This window comes from Cricetulus griseus, chromosome 6 (assembly GCF_003668045.3).
Source record: "Cricetulus griseus strain 17A/GY chromosome 6, alternate assembly CriGri-PICRH-1.0, whole genome shotgun sequence".
Classification (NCBI taxonomy): Eukaryota; Metazoa; Chordata; class Mammalia; order Rodentia; family Cricetidae; genus Cricetulus; species Cricetulus griseus.
Genome location: NC_048599.1, coordinates 75852230 through 75872931, shown reverse-complemented (window position 1 = coordinate 75872931; position 20702 = coordinate 75852230). Strand labels below are relative to the sequence as shown.

At 46.3% G+C, this 20702-nt stretch overlaps 1 protein-coding gene across 2 annotated transcripts in view; it reads right to left on the bottom strand.

The window, feature by feature from the left end:
* Positions 1 to 20702, bottom strand: part of Prr5l (proline rich 5 like) — a 77964-nt gene that overhangs the window by 42841 nt on the left and 14421 nt on the right. For both annotated transcript variants that reach the window (XM_027422399.2, XM_035446326.1), the window contains exons 2-3: positions 12148 to 12428; positions 10908 to 10988 (exon numbers count right to left, since the gene is read on the bottom strand). In XM_027422399.2, coding sequence (XP_027278200.1) covers positions 10908 to 10988; positions 12148 to 12311 — 245 coding nt within the window. In that variant the 5' untranslated portion in view covers positions 12312 to 12428. The remainder of the gene's footprint in view (positions 1 to 10907; positions 10989 to 12147; positions 12429 to 20702) is intronic.

The window sequence follows — 20702 nt, the reverse complement described above, 5'->3', positions numbered from 1 at the left end:
CTACCCCTACCCCGAGCTGGGGCCATTGAAACAGTAGTCCCCAAGAAATTGGAATTTCCCCAAGAATTCCATGTTCAAATAAAGAAAACCCTGAACCCTGGTGCCAGTCAAAGAGGACACTTGTCTCCCAGAAAGAGATTGCATGTAGTTTGTCAACTTGTCAGACCATAGTATAGGACAGCCTGGGGCTGGGATAATGATGGGTCAGTGATGGATAGGACCACACCTTGACCAAGAACACTGCTTTATTATGCATACCTCTGGCCTGCTAGTGAAGCCTAAGTCTTATGCCAGGACCCTGAAGATGGACTCAGGAAGTCACTAGATCTCTTTGTTCCCTCCCTCCCTCCTCTTTTTTTTTTTTTTTTTTTTTTTTTTTTTTTTTTTTTTTTTTTTGCTTCCTTTGAAACAGGGTTTCTCTGTACAACAGCCCAGCTGTCCTAGAACTTGCTTTGCAGACCAGGCTGGCCTCAAACTCAAAGATTCTCCTACCTCTGCCTCGCTGGTGCTGGGATTAAAATCATGTGCCACCATGCCCAGCTTTTCTTTGCTCCCTTTTCAACAGGACTGTATTGAATTAATCTCCTTTTTCTGCTTTTTACCATCATCTGCTCTTTCAGTTAGTTATTGATGACAGGTCTAGCTTGACAGGGCAGCCAGAGTCCAGACTGACCCTAACACAGGTAACTCAGCCATCTCTGGTGGAATCTAGATGTTGCCTCTCTTATGGGCATACTCTGTACCCCCTCCTCGCTAAAACAGAAAAGAACAACTGCAGAGAGAAAAGGAAGCCCTCAAATCAATTCTTTGATCTGTAATAATTTACTAGAAACCTGTTAAATGTTAGATATGGTGACTTCATTCAAAAGCTGAGATTTCTTTAAAAGTTGGTCTGGGGGCCCAAGTTTGAGCCCTAGAACCCAAGTTAAAACAAAAACAAAAGCAGGCATGGTAGTGTGCACTTGTAACCCCAGAACTGAGGAAGTAGGGGACAGGCAGAACCCGTGGGGCTTGCTGGTCAGATAGCTAGAGCTAGTGATGCTGGTCACCGACTCAGAAAGCAAAATGGATGGCTCCTAAGAAATAACACCCAAGATTGTCCTCTGGTCCTCAGATAGACATGTGCCCACACATCACATATATAAACACAGGCACACATCAGACACATAGACACATAGACACATACATAGAGGTACACACGCATGTACACACAGAGACAGACATACATATACATACACATACACACACCACACACACAGACATGTACATAGACCATACATGCACACCACAGTCACACATATTACACACGCACTCAGAAACACACAAAATAAGGTATGAGAGAAACTGCTCTAAAAGGATAAGCCCCCCTCCCACCTTCACCATTCCCTGGCTCACCAGGTTTATCTAGTTCATGTGTAAACTACAGAAAGAGGACTCCAGGTACCTAGGCATATAAGTTCCTACTGGGTTCAGAATCTGGCAACCTGCCTTCTATTTTACCCAGTTTTTCCTAAGATTTCTTCCTTGTCAACAGGAATGCAATTATTTGCTGGAACAAATTAAAATAACAAGGAGTAAGAACAAAGTGTACCAAAGATGGTGTCTCTTTTTCAAAATCAATTTACTATTCATGTGTGCCAAACCCTGATGTGCACAACATCTATATTTCTGTATTTTTGCCTAAGCAGTATCCTAGATGCTTACCTCAGAGAGAGCTGATCATTAAATCTGGAAGCAGCTGCCTGGGTCTGAATACCGATGGCCGCTTCCCTGCTACTGACAGCAGTAAGCAAGCAAACATACCAGACCTTCCTGCTCTCAGTCCTCAGAGAATGTGTGGATAATGAGATAGTCCCCACAGGGCAGGAGGACTGCAAGAGACAAGTGAGTTCATCCTTGAGATAATTTTGTGGATGAGCTCCTGGCTTGGCAAGAGTTAGTCATGAGAATTCTACCAGGTCTGCCTGACCCTGAAGCCTACAGCCCTATGACCCCACCCTTCCTCTTCTTGACTCCTGCCCAGGACAGCAGGCAGGCCTTGCCCAACCTCAGACCTAGGCCCTGGGAATCCTGCGAGTGGAACAGCATGGTAGACCCCAGAGCATAGCACTCAAAGGGCTAAAAGGTAGACATCATGTGAGGAAAGGGTTGCCGTGGCTAGAGGCTGATGTTTGGGTCCAGGCCACACCCACATGATCAGTTTCACATTCCCAGGCCCCTGGTTTCCCTTGACAACAGAGTTCTGCTCTCAGCGGCTCCACCGCAAGCAGCTGAGCAACGGGAAGGAAACATTTTTTGTGGGACATGTGAGCCCAGTGAAAGCAGAAATAGCATGAAGTTCAGTTAGAAGCCAAAAGGAGCCACAACAGGGACAAAAGGGGAACCAATTTACTGGGCTACTGTATCACACCCCCATCCCTGCTCAGGCTGCCCAGCTGAGCTGCCACCCCAGTTCACAGAACTTCCTGTGATTACACAGACCCTTGATCTCCTCCTCACACCATGTGTCAACAGTCTCCACTCACGTTGGCTTGGAGGTAAAGCAGTCAGCCAAAGCTGTGTTCAGGCCAGCAGAGGCACAGGGCACAAGGGACTCTGAGAAGCTGCCTGAATCACCAGGCACCATCCCCTCTGCTTATACAGGGGAGGGATGGAGAAGCAGGCCAACCAAGTCCCTCTGCTTGTCAGCTTGCTTTAATTGTCTTCACAGGTTAACATCAGAGATAAGGAGGCCACTTCGGGCAGGTACTATACCATTTAGCCAGGATGGGTCAAAAGAATAATACTGATTGTTAAATATTTGGCCACCCCAAGTTCTCCCTAGGTCCCCCTGTGAGACCCACCTCAACTACTTTGAAAATCCAGGAACAGCAAGGCCCTCCAGGCAGGGCTCCAAACAAAATGTCATAGCTGTGTCCATCCAACTTCAGAGGACTGTTCTTCCTCTGAAGACTGTCACCAGCAGCTACAACAGGACTGTGTGGAGGCAGCAGTCTTTAATGCAGTGGCATATGAAAGCTCCCCTTTCAAGTCCTCTGACCTCATCCACTGGGATGCACTGGAGTTGGTGTCCCTGGATGAGGCACAGTGCTGCCAGTTCCACATATCTGTGCCTGCAGCCCAGTGGATTATCAGTGGGAACACTGAGGGAAAAGGAGACACCCAATAATAGGCACAAGCTAAACTCCTAATTATGAGGTACACGCTGTGTGGGATAGCGTGCACACACTTGAATACTCCAACAGCCTCACAGGAGGGAATCTCCCAGGTTACCCTCCTCTGTCTATAGGAGACTAAAGCTCAGAGAAATCAAATGGAGGCAGTACACCATGTCTACAGAGGAAGAAGGCAACTGAGGAAGGGAATATGAGCAATATGAGGAAAATTCTTCTTTAAAAAAAAGCAGGCAACTCTTAGACCCCATGAATGACACAGACTGGGCTGTGGGTCTAATATGGCCAGATTGGAACTTTCCAGAAAGTCTAGAAACCTTGTATTTTAGTGAAGGGAAGATTTCTAAACAATACTTAGACCAACACATGAGCCAGCTGCATTGGTTTCCAGTTGCCACTTCTTGTTAAGGACCTTCCTGTCCCCCAAAGACGTTTGTTTCTCAACAGCCATGCAAGGTATCAACACAAGATCAGGCAAAGCCAAAGAGCTCAAAGGGCAGCCCTCAAGAGCCCAGCCTGGTGGTATATGTCATTAATCCAGGATGTGGGAGGCAAAGCCAGGTGGATCACTGATAGTCTGAGGCCAGCCTGGTCTACGACGTGAGTTCTAGGCTAACTGGGGCTACATGATGAAACCTGTTTCGAAAAGACAGACCTTATCTGAATTCCTCCCAAACTAAGGGTTTTGTTTTTAAAGACACCATCGCCAGCACCCCTGCTTACTTACAGGTCTATTTGTGAAGCCACACCCAGGTACATCGGGCCTGAAGTGACCTGTGCCAGCACTATGGGCCTCTAGTATCGTCTGACAACATGGCAGGCTAAATCCCAGTGAGCTATTTGACTTCTGTGCACCTGTACTTCCTCATCCATACAAAGGGAGACAGCATCCATCTTCCAGGCATGATACTTTGTACAAGAGTGAGTATACACACAGCCTTGGAAGGGTCTGGCACTTTGTGTTCAACAAACACTTGCTATAGGCATTGCCTCAGGGAACCATGCCTCATACTGGTGTCAGTGGCACAGCGGCACAATCCCTTGGGTGGGACTTAGGCACCCCCTCTTCTCATCCCCCTACAAAGCTTTTCCAGTCAGCAGGCTCAGAGAGGTGGGAACCTCTAAGGTGGACTCCCTATGGGATTCGAGCAGACTACTTACTCCTCAGACCATCTCAAGTCTCACCCCAAACCTGCCAGAGATCAAACTGTCATGGGAGCCTCCTCTCCTTAAACTCTCCAGGGTTCCCTTTATGCAACTGCCTTCCTCCTCAAGAACAGAAGTGGTGTGATTGGAGAAAGAAGGAAAATGTACAACTCCTGCCTCGGGCAGCTGCAGCTAACTCGTCTCCAGCTTCCAAAAGCCACACCTCTGAGGACCTACTTCTGCAGAGAAAAAGTCCTCCCTGGGAGCTGAGGGCACAGGGTGACAAATGGAAAGATAGTTCCGTCCTTAGCTGCCCTGTGTACCTGACTGCCACTTGTTCAACCCTCAGATTTCAATTTAGGAATCAACCCTGTCCCCAATCTAATGACATATCCATCTGCTGCCACCACAATTAAAACATCAGATGACGACTCCCTGCCCAGCTCTTCTAGGTTGCAAACTCTGAATCACCTGCCTCAATGGCTGCCCCAGAACATGTCAGGGACCCAGCAGAGCCCACCACAAACATTCAGTAAGTGGATAACAGCACCAATTATCCCACGTCTATAACCCCAAACCAGGTTCTCACGAGAACCAGTGAACATCAATCTTGATTTTCTCACTGTTCTTGCTGTCCAGATAAGAGTAGATGAGCTGTTTGCTGAGCTAGCCTGGGAACCACATCAGGACTCGGCCACCCCTGCTTCTCCTGAAACTCCTGAAACTCAGACCTCCAGTCAGGTGTGAGGTTGGAGTGTTAAACACCAGGGAATTCAGTCAGGAAGGCATGCTTGTTGAGGCAGCACTGTGGACAGTGACTACTGGCAATCGGGCCAAAGTAAATCTATTCAGAAAGCTCATTCCCTTGCCTTTGAGGATACTGAATCATGTTCTGCTTCCTAAGGCAGCTGCAAATAGAAAATATTCTGATTTATAGTTTTCATATTAACAAAACAGGTGCCTTGACTTTATTTGGGGAAATTGGCTAGTCTATTTTGGATGGACTTACTCCTAAGGTCTGGAAATATTTGTCTATAAATTCCTTACATTTTAGAACCTAGCCACACTTGAGCCAAAGTTCTTCCCTGCACAAACTTCAAAGGCTAGCTACAAAGATAATGTTTTCAATGACACATCTTAAAAGAAAGGGCCAACATTTGCCATGATTGCATTGTAAGATCCAGTTACACAAGATCCACTTCTCCCGGGTTCATCTCAACTACATCATGAGAAAGAGGACCATAAGAAGCCATCAGCAAAATGCCCACTGCAAATATGAGGATCTGATTGGTATCCCAAGGTCCACACAAGAACTGAGCATGGTGGTGTGAGTTTGTGATGCCAGCACTGGGATTGCTCAATTTCCATTTCTTACATCTCATTAGTCACTCAGCTCAGTCAAATAGATATATCCCTGGGTTCAGCATCTCAAAAAACAAGGTTAAAACCATAACCTCTCTGTGTGTGTGTGTGTGTGTGTGTGTGTGTGTGTGTGTGGTGATGTGACCCACATGTGTGCAGGTGCCCAGGAGGCCAGAAATAAATAAATCAATAAGGAAGGTACCTGATAACCTCTGCCCACACCTTGTACATATGTATGCATGCACATACACGAGAGAGGTGGGGTACCAGTTTTGACACTAGACTGGGGTGATCATCAAAAGGCTTACCACTGCTTGTCTGAATAGAATGGAGAACCTCTTTAAGTTGGTCTCCACAAAAAGAAGAAATAGCTGTCCGTCCTTGTAAGAACTCGGCCTCACCCAAACTTCAGTCCCAAGCACACTCTGAGAAGTCCATGCAACTCTTAAGTTCAAAGTGAGGTCACTTCCTCCAAAACCCTGGGGGAATGCCATGCTAGTACTGCCCCTAGGGCAACTCTGTCACACTACCCTGTGGGGTCCCCCATAGCATTTAACACAGCATTGTTTTCAAGCGCTCATCAGAGCAGCATAGAGCATGCCTAATATACATGAAGCATTTCTTCTGTACCAGATTTTGTACTAAGGCCAATTAAGCAGGATCACAGTCCCAACAATTGCCACGAGGTTGGTGCTACTGTCACCCACATTTTCTGAATCGAAAAACAGAAAAATTAAGCAACTTCCCCAAGCTCATGGGGCTTAACTAGTCTGGATTCTGCAGGCTATGAATCCAGCTGTGCTGGCTTTTTTTTTTTTTTTTTTTCAGGGAGGCACTCTATTGAGCCTGGAACAGATGCACCACATAAACTGAAAAGGGCTGGAGAGATGGCTCAGAGGTTAAGAGCACCGACTGCTCTTCCAGAGGTCCTGAATTCAATTCCCAACAACCACATGGTGGCTCACAACCATCTGTTATGAAATCTGGTGCCCTCTTCTGGTGTGCAGATATACATGGAAGCAGAATGTTGTATATATAATAAATTAAATCTTTTTTAAAGAAAAAGATTAATTGAAGAATGAGGTTGGGGACAACTCAGCCTCACCACCACCAGTCATCCTCTTTCCAACATTCCTACTGTCCTATGTTGTCTACCTTTATGCCCTCCACCCTGTTAAAAGTATAGATCTGCCGGGCGTTGGTGGCGCACACCTTTAATCCCAGCACTCGGGAGGCAGAGGCAGGCGGATCTCTGTGAGTTCGAGGCCAGCCTGGTCTCCAGAGCGAGTGCCAGGATAGGCTCCAAAGCTACACAGAGAAACCCTGTCTTGAAAAACAAAACAAAACAAAACAAAACAAAAAAGGAGAGATCTACCTGCAAACAGGGCTTAGGAGAAGAAAAAGAAAAGTCAAAGCCCCATGTCTGTGGAAATGTGGAGAGAGCAGGTACTTCAGTGATGACTTTCATGGAGCAGCTGTGTCTACAGATACTTGCAGATATGGAAACATATTGGGTGGCATGCTTTATGCAATTTGAGGTGTCTAGGTATGGTGGTTTGAATGACTCCCTCCATTAAGTTCATATGTTTCAATGCTTGGTGCCCAATTAGTGTAACTGTTTAGAAAGATTAGGAGGTGTGGCCTTGTTGGAGGTGTGTAACTGGGGTTGGCTTTGAGGTTTCAAAAGCCCATGTTAGGCCCAGTGACTCTCTGCCTGCTGCTTGTATATTAGTAATATAAAGCTCTCAGCTACAGCTACAGCACCATGCTTCTTGTCATGAAGATCAGGGACTAACCCTCTGAAACTGTAAGCAAGCCCCCAATTGGATGTTTTCCTTTATAAGTATTGCCTTGGTCACATTTGTTCATAGCAAGAGAACAATAACTAACCGGGTCACATATCTGCCTGGGATGTGCTTCATATTCCCAGGTCTACCCTGGGCCTCTGTGTTAGGGATGCCTGTTTCTACTCCAGCCACTGGTTTAAAGAAACCAAAGGGCAGAACTCCTAGAGGCAAATGAGGCCAAGTACTGTGCTCTAAAAGCTACAGCTTACTCTACGCCCAAATCACACCTGGGCTATTGTTCCAAACACCAACCACTGTAGTTCCCACCAGGCTGAAGACAGAGCCCTAAACTGGAAAGAATATCTGAAGGTTCACTGTTTCTCGGGGTGGGGCGAGGGGTAGAATTATCACATAGTAAGTGATGGGTTCATCAAGACCCTGTGAAAGAAACTAAAGCAGAAAAAAGACCATGGACATCAGTTCAACCATCTTCCCAGTAAGAGACTTCTCCCAGACACCACAGTGTGGTGCAGAGTCAGGTTTCACTGTGTGCTGAACTGCGCACACCGCCCCCTACTTCCTATGTCTAACCCCTGACCCTCCACATATGTGGTAGGGCCTTTGGGAGATGCTTAGTTATAGATGGGTTTTAAGGGTACAATCCTCAAGGCAGAAAGCTCGCTTTCCACCTTTGAACATACAAAGAAGAGGTCATGTGAGCTCATGGTGAGGTGGTGATCACATGTTAGCTATCAGCAGAACCTGAGCTGGCCAGCACCTTGATGTTGGGCTTCTGGACTCCAGAACATAAATAGATTTCTGTTGATTAAGCCACTCTGTCTGTGGCACTTGTTACAGCAACCCAAGCAGACTAGTGTGGATTTTCAGATTGCAGGTGTTCAGGCAGGAGTTCAAATCCGGATCTACGTTTAGAGTTCGCAACCATGGGCAGGTCACATGGTTTCTCTCATTCATGGTTTTCTAGTCTATAAATTACATAACAAAGAGATAGCTGTGTGGGGACATAGGCAGTTCCTCAAGGTGTCTAGGACCCAACACATTTCTACAACAGAAACATCATTGCATATGCACTGTGACAGCCCTTCCTAGTGACGCCACACTCAGACCCCAGAGGTGTTTTGTTAGGTCTTCACCAAGGCTTGAAGAAATTTGCATTTTTAAAACCAACCTTTGGCTGGGCAGTGGTGGCATACTCCTTTAATGCCAGCATTTGTAAGGCAGAGAAGGAAGATCTCTGTGAATTTGAGGCCAGCCTAGTCTACAAAGCAAGTTCCAGGACAGGCTTCTAAAGCTATAGAGAAACCCTGTCTCGAAAAAACAAACAAACAAAAAAATCAAAAAACAAAAAACCAATCTTTGGGAGTCAGATATACCAATTTTAAAAAACAAAGATAATTCAGAAAAAATAATAAAGCTTAAAATTGTAAAAGAGCTGGGTGCAGTGGCTATTGCCTTTAATTCTAGTACTCAGGAGGCAGAGGCAGGCAGATCTCTGTGGGTTTGAAGCCACCTTGGGCTAAGTAGTGAGTTCCAGGACAGTGAGACCCTGAAATAAGTTTAAAACAAATAAAACCAAAAAATTTTACATAAAGATGGGGCTGGAGGGATGGCTGAGAGGTTAAGAGCCTTGGCTGCTCTTCCAGGTCCTGAATTCAATTCCCAGCAACCACATGGGGGTTCACAACCATCTATAATGAGATCTGGTGCCCTCTTCTGGTGTTCATGCAGACAGAGCACTCATATGAGAAAAAAAAATTTTTTTACATAAAGAAAGAAATTTTAATTTCAGGTTTTCTGGGAACATCTCTGCATGCTTCCCAGCCGGTCTCCCCATTCAGAGGGCCCCTTGGCACCTTGCTTGCTTCTCTGGGCTGTGGGGCAGGTGACATCAGGGTTAGCTCCCACCTTCCTAGCTGCCCACAAAGATCTTTGAAGTACAATGTCAGGATCTGTGTCCTGACTTGAGAAACAATTAGCACATTCCTGCGCCACTGGATTATTTATTTATATTGCCACTGGAGACTAAAGAACCTGTGGGGAGGGGCAGGAACTCGGGGCTTGGAGTAAGCTGGGCTCTTTCTTGCAAGTCTGAGGCTGGTGACCCAGCTTTGCCCCTGACACCATACCTTCTTGGGACCTCACTTTCTTCCCTGTAAAATGAGGCCTTGGGCTAGATGGTCTCTTTTGTCTCTTTCCACATTTATGTAATTGTGACAAGAAATTCAAGTACATAGGAGGTAGAAATGTAACACAACCACTCGCTTATGTGCTGTAAAGGCTTGAATGAAAACAGAGCTCTTAAACACCCAGCTGACCTTGATTCAATGTAAACAAGGCTTGAACAATGGCCTTGTTTGTTTGTTGTTGGGCCACTGCAGGGCTGGGTCTTTAGCCTAGATGTTCTCCCTTTAGGTACCCAGAGAGGAATTAAAAGGCTAGCTAGCTAATTCAACTCCCTGGCCTTAGCTGAGCCTGGGGCTCTGAGCCCTGTTTCCTCTCTCATTTCACCAAGACGCAAGCCCAACTATGCCACCATCCCACCACCAGCACCCTGTGTACTTAGGCTTCCTTTCACTGCAAGCACAGAGACCTGTGCTCCTGCTGATTCTACCCACTGGAACCCTCCTCCCCTAATGAATCTCTGATCGTGGCATAAGCATCACCTCCATTGTCCCTGGACTCTTGGCAAAACCAAGTCATATTACCATGCTTTCATCATATCAGCTCGGTCATCACACAGCTCATGACTGGTTGACTAATAATCATCTTCCCATCTGACTGTCCACTCCAGGGCAGTGAGGTTGGGATGTGGCTCAGTTGACAGAATGCTTACCTGCTACACAAGAGGCCCTGGGCTCCCTCCCCAGCATCTTAGAAACCACAGATGGTAGTACATACTTTTATCCCAGAACTCCAGGAGGTGGAGACAGAAGGATCAGGAGTTCAAGGCCATGCTCAGTTATATAGTTGGTTCAAGGCCAGTGTAGGCTACCAAAAAAAAAAAAAAAAAAAAAAAAAAACAGGACAGCAGGACCACATATGTCTGCTCCAGCACCTGGCCATCAAGGCAGTACATATTTATTACTAAGTCTTTATTAACAAATACAACTCTCAAATAATCTGGCTCCAAACACTTAGTCATATTGCCTAATACAGTGTTCAGAATTCTGTATTGCCTAATACAGTTTACAGAATTAGCACCATCTATCAACCTGCACCCCCAGCACAAAGTGCATAATACACATGAGCATAGGCATCATATCAGAATGAGAAGTCTAGATGGTAAAGGTCTCAATACGACACACACAACAACAATTTAGCAGCAAGTACAAAGCAAGGTGGTAGGGGTGGGAGGTGGGGAGGACCTGAAGCCTCCCAATGAAATACCAGCACTGGTTTTGGCCAGCCAAGTAAGTACCTGATGTTCTCGTTCAGTGCATATAGCTCATTGCTCTGCAAGCCACCCCCTTTGAAAACGTTGATCACAGCTGTCTGCACACTGCAAAGAGAAAGAAACACATGCCAGTTAGGTGATCTGCCTCCAGGGGCCATTTTTTTCAAACTGCTCCCAGGGGAGGTCATGGAAGAGCTGGGAAGCCCTAAGGGATACTCGCAGCCACTTCTTCTGTCCCAGAAGTACTGAGAAGACTGGGGCAAAGGATCCAAAGGGAGTTCCAGGACACTTGCAGGTCACAGGGGCTTCTTCCCCTTGCTCACATGGAGGTAGGCAATAGATCAGCTCTCTGAGAACTGCCAGCACTGTGGCCCTGCAAGCATCCAGATAGCATTCATTGCCAGCAGGAGTTGACCCTGACTGCTTACTACTGGGAAGTCACCATCTTCTCAGACAGAGACTGAAACTATCGCCTTTAAGATAGAATTTTCCATGGGCTTTCCTTGTCCCTTTGTTTCACCCCAGGGAGGGAAGTATACTGTCATAAAATTGGGCTCTTAAAGGACCACAGCAGCAGCAGCAGAAGAGCTGATTATAATCTTGTCTGTGCTGAGGAATTTTACAAAGGACAGTGATCCTCAGAATGCCAGAACATTCCAGGCAGCCCTGCTGAACTGCATCAGCTGAGTGTGCCTGATGGCCTGTCACTGAAAAAGCACAGAGAATTCAGTAATACTCATTTATCCAGAGGCCAACACAGCTTTGGAAACCTTTGGCCCACAGACTTCCAAGGCAGTACTGATGGGCTGATCTGCTCCGGGCATGGTCCACAAGCTCTGCTGGACACCTCCCAAAGCTACATCTCCTCTCCCAAGCACCAGTGGATGAGGAGAAAGAGAATGTGACGTACACCATTCATTGAGCTTTGCACAGAAACACACCTAAGCTTCCTAAAGGGGAAACAGGTGATATAAGGTCATCTGAAAGACCCCACCCTTAGATACTCACCCAGTGTAGGGTGTTAAGCGGCATAAACTGGAACTATAAATTCTAAGTCAATGATCCCAGGCTGGCAAAATGCACCCTGATAGGCTAGAACTCCCAGTGAGCTACCTTCTCTATGAAAACAGGGGAACTTGCCCCATTTATCATCTGCACCATGATCAGACTTCATGAGTAATGCTCTCTGAGGCAGCAGATGTTCGGCTCACCCCCAGATTACCCCAAAGCCCTCCCTGATGGTGCTGGACCCTCAGGCCCTTACCTGTTCCAGGCAGAGTTGGAACTCAGCTGCAGAGCCTGCCGTGCAGCCTGGAAGCGGGGCAGCTCGCTGAGCACAGGGGAGCTCATAAATCGTGGTCTAGGACGGCGGAAGGAGCCCATCTTGTGGAACTCAATGGGCAGGAGGGGAGCAAGGCCTCGGGTCATAAGTCCAGGTGAGGATTGAGCTGTGTCTTCAGGACCAGACGTCTCTGGCTACTCACAGAAAAGGCTTCTCCCAACGCTGCTTCTGGGTTCTCTTAAAAGCCCCCTCTGAGCCAACACCTGAAATGACAGGCAGCCTCTACTGAAAACATGTAACGAAAGGATGTTGGCTAGACTCTCTAGCTAAATGATCCTAAAATCAATGACACTGCAAGAGCCTCTATTGCCACCGAAGCTCTCCTGTCTCGTGTGTGTGTGTGTGTGTGTGTGTGTGTGTGTGTGTGTGTGTGTGTGTATTAGGCATGGACCCAGGACTTAGAACATGGGCCAGCATGCTATGACTGAGATACACACTAAACCGTAACAGAAGAATAGCCTTTGTGAATGCCTTAAGTGAAATGTAAAAGCTCCTTTTCCTTCCACCCCCTGTTCCATCAGTCACTACGTGTTGTTCAGTATTTCTCAAGTCGTGACTGTTTCTTCACTCAGGCACATCTTGCCCTCCCTTTCCTACCTGCCATGTGTTATGCAGTCCATCAGGATATATTTACTGTTTGTTGTATAACAGCCATTGTAACATGTCAAGCACCCCAAATCGCCAAGGCCCAGGCCCTGCCTTCCAGAGATTCCCACTCTATGGTAAAGATGACTAACAATTCCTATGCCTGTTCATTCAATAAATACATATTGAGCCTATAAGCTCCAGTCACTGAGGTACTGGGCAATGATAAAATGACAGCCGTGGGACTGTCCCATCTCTCCCACCCCAGGTCTCTTTCCAGGCTTTTAAGCCAATTCTTGTTCTCCTTTACCAGATGATCTTCCTTGGGCTTTGTGCATTTCTAGATCCAACTAATTCAGTCAGGTTGAGTCTTATAATCTTGTTCCTGAGCAGGGCTAGTGTGCAGACTTGTAATTTCAGCAACTCAGAAGGCTAAAGCAAAAGAATCTGAAATCAAAAGCATTCCTGGGCTACAGAGTTTGTTAAGGTCAACCTGAATAATTTAATTAGACCCCCACCTCAAAATAAAAAGTAAAAAATTATAAAAAGTGTCAGCAAGATGGATCAGCAGGTAAAGGTATCTGCCACCAAGTATGACAACCTGGAATTCAATCCCTAAGACCCACATGATAAAAGGAGAGCCAACTTCCACAAATTGTCCTTGGACTTCCACCAAGTATGCTACACACACACACACACACACACACACACACACACACACACACACACACACACACACGAGAGAGAGAGAGAGAGAGAGAGAGAGAGAGAGAGAGAGAGAGAGAGAGAGAGAGAGAGAGAGAAAATAAACATTTGTCTTAAGTAAAGAGTGCTGGGAATGTAACTCAGACGTAGAACACTTGCTTAGCATGTGTGCATGCCTTAAGCTCTTTGGGGTCAATGTTCAGTTCCTTGTAGCAAAACACAAGACGATTTGTAGCTCTGGTGGGAACCAATGGCTTTTCAATGAGCTTTCATTCTGGGGTTCATGAACTAACACAGGTCCCAAGTTGTACCACTTCAAACACTGTGAGCGCAGTGTTCTCAGGTGCTAAAGGACCAACCTCACAGGACTGGGAGGGATAAAATGAGATCAGCTGACATGCCCAACAGAATGGTAGAGCACCCATTCTAGCCTCAGGAACTAGCCTCAGGGCTAGCTAGTTCCCTCCATGCTCTTCTCTTTTGGACCCATTATTGCAGCCACTAGAGCAGACTGGAATATTGCTGTAAACAGCCAAAGGCACTTTCTCTTAAACAGTTGAGTAGATTTCACTTAGGGAGTGCCTTTGTTTTTGTTTGTTTGTTTTTAACTGTTACTTCTGGTCAAGTTAACTCAGATAAGTCCCAGATACTAACTAAGAAAGAAAAGTAAGATTCCATCCATGAGTGCACAAGAGTTAGCCTGCAGGTTGGCAAGGGAAGTCCCACAGCCTTGGCTGCAGCATTGGCGGACAGGGAGGGACAACACAACCAGCACCATGACAATGCAACTCTTCAGGAAGGCATGGAGGTGCTGATGGCTTTGTGTAGGCAATGGGCCTACTGACACCGAATTCAAGAGTCCAAGGGCCACAAGAAGGATGGCTAGTCCCCCTTTGTAGCTCTGTAACTGCTCTCCTTAAGGGTAGGAATTGTGTGGGCCATGTTCTTAAACAGTCTTTGCCTGGAAACCCTGCACACTGAGAAAGTCAACAGTTATCAAAGTTGACCAATAACTGTTGCAGAAGCCTGTTATGTTCCTGAGAGGGTTTCAACAGGTTCCCAATTACCCCAAAATCTGGAAGGAACTATGCACACCAGTGATGAGAGGAAGGGGAAATAAAACCATGGAACCCTAAGAATAATAATACTGGCTGGCTGGAGTTTTTACTTGGCAGCAAAGGTCCTTTTACTTAGACAAGATGCCTCCCTGGGCCCTGCTTTGGGAGGCTTGTGAAATGCAACTCACTGGGATTCCCGGATATTAACTCACTGTGTAAGGGTCTCAAACCAAAGACAATGAAGCTGCTGCCCACTCTGGGGCACTAGCTTGAGGAAGCAGAAGACTGCACAGGACACGTTGTCATGGGTTGCACACATGCCACTTCTCCTGGGAGCTGAGATTCCAGAGTATCTAAGGTGGCTCCTCCCTCTCATGTCTCAGCTACAGCACCCGGATCTCATTCCAAGCTATCTGAGCACCCTGCACAGCACCCAAGGCAGTCTTGGCCATGGCACAGCTCCAGCAGCATGGCCTGCCCCATTATAAATAAGGGTAACTTTCAGCCCAAAGGATTATCAATGACCATAGTCCCCACACCCCAAGTCAAGGACACACACAGCAAGGAGTTCCCTCTGATTTGTTTACAGCCCCCCAAACTTTGTCTTCTTCAAATGCTGAAAAGATGAAGGAAGTATGTGGTCCACACCAACCCTGCTTGTCACAGAGCCCAGCAGCCACATGGAGACCGAGGGAGTAAGCTATAGGACGTGTTGACATGGGCCTGAAGTAAGGTTGGCACACCCTGTATACACCTGCTAAGGCCCTGGCCCGTCAAACACTGACTTGTCCTGACCCACATATGACAAGTCAGAAGTGACAAGACAGACAGGTCCTAGGAGTGCAGTCATTTAGAACCAACAAATGTAGAGCAAATGAGCAAACATATTTATCTAAAATCTCCAACACAGGACTAAGCCAACACAGCTTACAACTTCCATTCCCCAATTCTAGGCCTGAGTTCTGCAGCTTCAGGAGGCCACTGTAGGAAGACCTTGAAGGCAGACAGGAGATTGGGTCACTCTGAACCCATAAGCCTTAGCTCACTCACTGCTCAAGACAAAGGTAGAGTTAAAAATGAATGAAGCATGGACAAGCTCTCTGATAGGATACTGGGCCCTGTCACTAAGGTGACTTATTCAGCCCTCACAAAATGCCATCTGAAGTTAGAGAAGTAACCAACCTGAGGGCATACAGCTAGCTAGAGGCAAGTCACTGACGTGTCAAGGTTGGCCCGCCTTTCCAGCCCATCTCCACCTTCCACACTACTAAACTGAGACAGGATCCCAGAATCAAAGCTACTGAGTTTGAAATGGCAATCACCCGCCTTCATATCAAAACCTAAATCTCAACCTCTGAGAGAAGAGATCTACCAAAATCAACTCCACGGCCACACAGGATCGGGACAGAAGGAACAAAGGAAGAGAAAGGACACCACAAGGAAATGCAGGCTGTGCCAGTCAGAGAGACAGTCACCATCACCCACTGTGTGACCTTGGACAAGGTACTTGACCTTTGAAGCTTGATTTTTCTCCCTGGGAAAGGGGTACACCAACAGTGAATCCTTGGGGTACTGGAAGCATTTGTGAAGCATTTGCCTTCAACAGTGCCTGGCCAGTGGCAAGTGTGACACAGGACTGACCAAATCAATAAAAGAACATTGTTTGGTATTGTGTCAAGATTGCCCAGCCCCCACAGCAGTGGGAAAACAGCTTCCCCAGAATCTGAAACATTGCCTCCAGCCAGGACCCTGACACTGTCACAGAAATTGACTCTTGTTTCTTCGGCCTTTGGTGACTCACACACAGCTTTAGGTACTGAGGCTTCACTGCCCTAACTCATACATCCCCTGCTTCTAAATCTCACCCAACCCCAGGCTGGGGATGCAGGTCTGTCAGAGGAGTGCCCATGTTGCATGAACTAGCACTGTATCAACCTGTGTGATGGTACATGTCTGTAATCTAAGCACTGCAGAGATGGAGACAGGAGGTCAGAAGTGCATAGGGAGTTCAGTGGCAGCCTGGGTGACCAGAGACTCTTTTCTATAAACAAGAAAACAAACACACATACAAATATTGTCACCCAACCACACGAAGCAGGCAGAGCAGGGATTCTACCCTTAATGAAGAAAGGGAGGCAGAGTGACTCACCCAGCCAGGACTGGAGGGCTGTAAGTAACCCAGAGCTGGTCAAGAAGGTTCTATATTTAAGCCTGGCCCCATAATGTACCAGCCCAGGTGATTGGTTTTGTCTTTTTTTCTTAAATATTTCAAAATGTTCTCATTCTGATTCACACTTGGAAACTGTGCACACATTTCAATCATGACAGAGAGCTGCCAGCAGCTTGAGTAATATACAACACTGCCTCAGAAAGCCATGCTCCCACTTTCTGGGCAATGGCATATTTGCTCCTATATAAAAAAGACAGTAAACATTCGTGCTGTCTGCAAACAAGAAGTGAAAGGCTACCTGAAAGCTGACAGTATACAAACTGATGCTATCCATGATGTCACCCATGGCCATATAGAGCCACTAAACACTTAATATGTGGCCTGTGCAACCGAAGAGTTTTGAATTTACTTAACTTTGTGTCTGTGCCTACATGTCCGTGTGTGAACACCTGTTAAGAGTATCGCCTATGGAGGCTTGAAGTCACCATCAGGTGTCACTCCTCCTCAGGAACCGTCCACCTTGATTTTAAAATGAAATTGACTCTCCTTCCCCAAGAAGCTTCCAAAAGCTCGTCAGCTGGGGATGGTGCCTATGCTCCCCCCCCGCCCCCAGACCCCGCTCCATGCTAGCATGCTGACTGGTTTGACCTTGTGCAGGCAGCCACAGCTGCTATGAGTTCATGAGTGCAGGGGTCCTATCATGTCTAAGAAATACTGTTTCACTTTAGTCTTCAATTTTCTGTCTCTTGCACTCTTCCCACTCTCCTCTTTAGCAATTGTCCCTGAGCCTTATGGAGACAGGATGTGATACAGGTTCCCATTTGTGGATGATCACCCCACAGACAACTATTCTCTACACGTTGATCAATTGTGGGTCCCTGTATTAACACTATCTACTGCACAAAATGCTTCTATGATGAGAACTGAGGTTCACTAATCTATGGCTAAAGATATGTGTCTAGAAGGCAGCTGGATATTACGTCGGTTCAGGAAAAACAGGTAGTTTTACACTTGGAGCCCAACAGTTCCCCAGCCTTGGATTTGGGGCCAGATTTATAGTAGTAGGCGTATGTTTGATACTGTGGATTACACCTTAAATACAATCAGAAAGTAGTTTGTTATTCCCACAACATTCATGCCATGGGTTCGATAACTCTTGGGCCTACCCTGCCACGAGTCATTATTGTGGCTCACAGACTTCATAGCTGCTGATGGCTTTTCTCTCTTAGCAGCTTACACACCATCTTCCTTTTCATTCAAAGAGACAGTCTTTCACTGGCCTAGACTTGGTTCATTCAGCTAGACTGGTTGGCCAGTGAGCCCCAGGGATCTGCCTTCCCAACACAGGAATTACAAGCACACACCAGCACACCTGGCTTTTCTACATGACTTCTGGGGCGCAAACTCAAGTCTTTATCTTGTGTGGCAAGCGCTTTCTGACTGGAACAACTCTCTGGCCTTTACTTCACTTTTAATAGCCACAATATTTTATCAAGGGTGGGCGATTCTTTCTTCTTCCTAGTACACTACATTCATCTCATACCTGTGTTGGTCTGCCTTACTGTGAGAACGGCAGATGAACCACCCCACTTAGGGGAACTCACATTGTATTTAGGAATTTCCCTATGAAAGGACATTTAGGAAGATTCCAGAATTATGGGATTGCAGAAGATGAATCCATTTGTAGGTCTCGGGGCCCTGCTGTGCTTCTGATGGCTAGATCTAATGGTTCTTAGCCAGTGTCACTCTGTGGCCCTAACGTTCACCCACACAGCAGTCCAGAAATAGCACACAGGAAAGGGCTAAAGGGTAATGTCTCTGGCTCCAGAGGATAAGACACCACAAAGCTATGTCACTCTAGACTGTGGATCACAGGAGTTATCATGGTTCTTTCTGTTATTCAGAGGCAGGCAGAATGACCTGAGGATACCTTCTAGACAAAATCTCACACAGCCCAGGTTGCTTTTGCATGTGCTACATAGCTGAGGATGACCTTGAACTTCTGATCCACCTCTGGGGTTACAGGCATGTGCCACCATTACAGGTTTATTTTTATGTGTTACCCCCAGAACTCATTAAATATTACCTTATACAGCAGAAGCTATGATAAAGCTAAGCTCTTAAAAGCAAGTGATTATCCAGGATCTGTGGGTTCTTACATGCAATCCATGCAACCTCAAAAAATGGGGTGAAGAAGATGATGGAGCAAAGAAGACAGACAGCACAGCAAAAAATGAGAAGACAGAGACAAAGACAGCAGTGATGCAACTACAAACCAAGGGATGCCAGAAGCCTCTCAGAATCAGCACAAGGAAAGAAACCAACAGTCTCCCAGAACTTCCAGAAGGAATATGGCTCCAGTATAACTTGACTCTGGACCTTGGCTCTCCAGAACGGTGAGTAAATAAATTTCTGTTGTTTTAAGTCACAAAGGTTGTGGTGACTTGTTACAGCAGCTACTGGAACCTAATATTTACTGCATGCATAGTCTTGGACTATGGGAAGTACAGTGTCCATCAAGAATAGGGAGAGTTTCACTGGTGAAATATTGTGAAGATCAGAAATATAGGCTAGGAAGTGCAAGGCATGATTCCTGTAACTGTCCAGGGAATGGTCCCGGAAGAGAGGAGCTTGGGTCATGAAACACAGACAGTGGATATTGATGTCCATGGTCTGTGCTGCCACTGGAGGCCATATTGATGTCTATAGTCTGTGCTGCCACCGGAGATCATGTTAATGTGTGATCCATGCTGCCATTGGGGACCAAGCTGATGTCTGTGATCTGAGCTGCCACCAGCTGCCATGGGCAAAGAAGCTTCTTTTGCAGTGGCATTGATAACTGCAAGACTCATAACTGAGAATGAGAGACATTGAAGTCTTCTGGACACCTCCCCGCCCCAAAAGAAACAGTCCAGAAAGGAAGCTACTGAAGCTTAAAAACTGTGATAAGATGCTGATGTGATGACATGGGGGAGGGGCGTGGACCCGGACCCAGTTTTCTTTAAATGCTGGTCACCGAGAGTTTGACCAACGAGTATATGTACAATACAAATTAGACTTGGTGTTTTGGTTTTTTTTTGGGGGGGGGGGTAATACAAGATATCATGTTAGGGAAAAAAGAATAAGAAATTGTCCATGATTATATTTTTATCATTATTTCAATCTTGCTTCTGGTATTGATTTCTTTATCTCTTTGTTTGTTTGTTTGTTTTTTGTTTTTTTTTTTTTTGCTCTGATAAGCTTACATGTCAGTTTTGCCTTTTGGAGAAGCTGTATCTGCCATTGTGCTTTCATGTTTGCTCAAATATGCATTATCCTTAATAAAAAAAAATGTATTCTCCTGGGCTGGGGGCGGGCACAGACAGGATGGTGTTATCATTTCTGATCAGCAGCTGACTCAGAACAGGTATGAGGTTAGGTGTGGTGACTCAAGAAGACACAGAAAGTGTTTGGTACACGCAGTCCGCTGTTTATTTGTATCAGCTGTATCACTATCACCACTCTATTCATCTGCTGAATCTGATAGAGCCAAACACCACAGCCAGGTTGGCTTACACCACACCAAAGGACTTCCTTCTAGTTCTGGAGATTGGAAATCCAAGACCCAGGAACCAATGGGGTTGCTCCCTCCTGAGGCCTCTCGGTCTGGCTTGTAGATGGCTGCCCTCTCCCTGGATCTTCCCTCCATAGCCTCACATCCTAAGTCTCCAGCAACTTAAATGGCTTCTTTTATGGGGATGCTAACAGATTGGGCTAGGGCCACTGGAACAGTCTTGTTTTAACTAATCATGCTCTTCACACATGTTCAGAGGCACACTGGTTACAGCTTCAACATGGAGACTTAAAAAGGGTCACACCAGCCCATACCACCACCACCATCACAGAAAGCTCAAGTCTAGTGTCTCTGCATTGAAAAAATTCTCTTCTGAAGGACCAAGCTGCCTAAATTGTCATGTAAC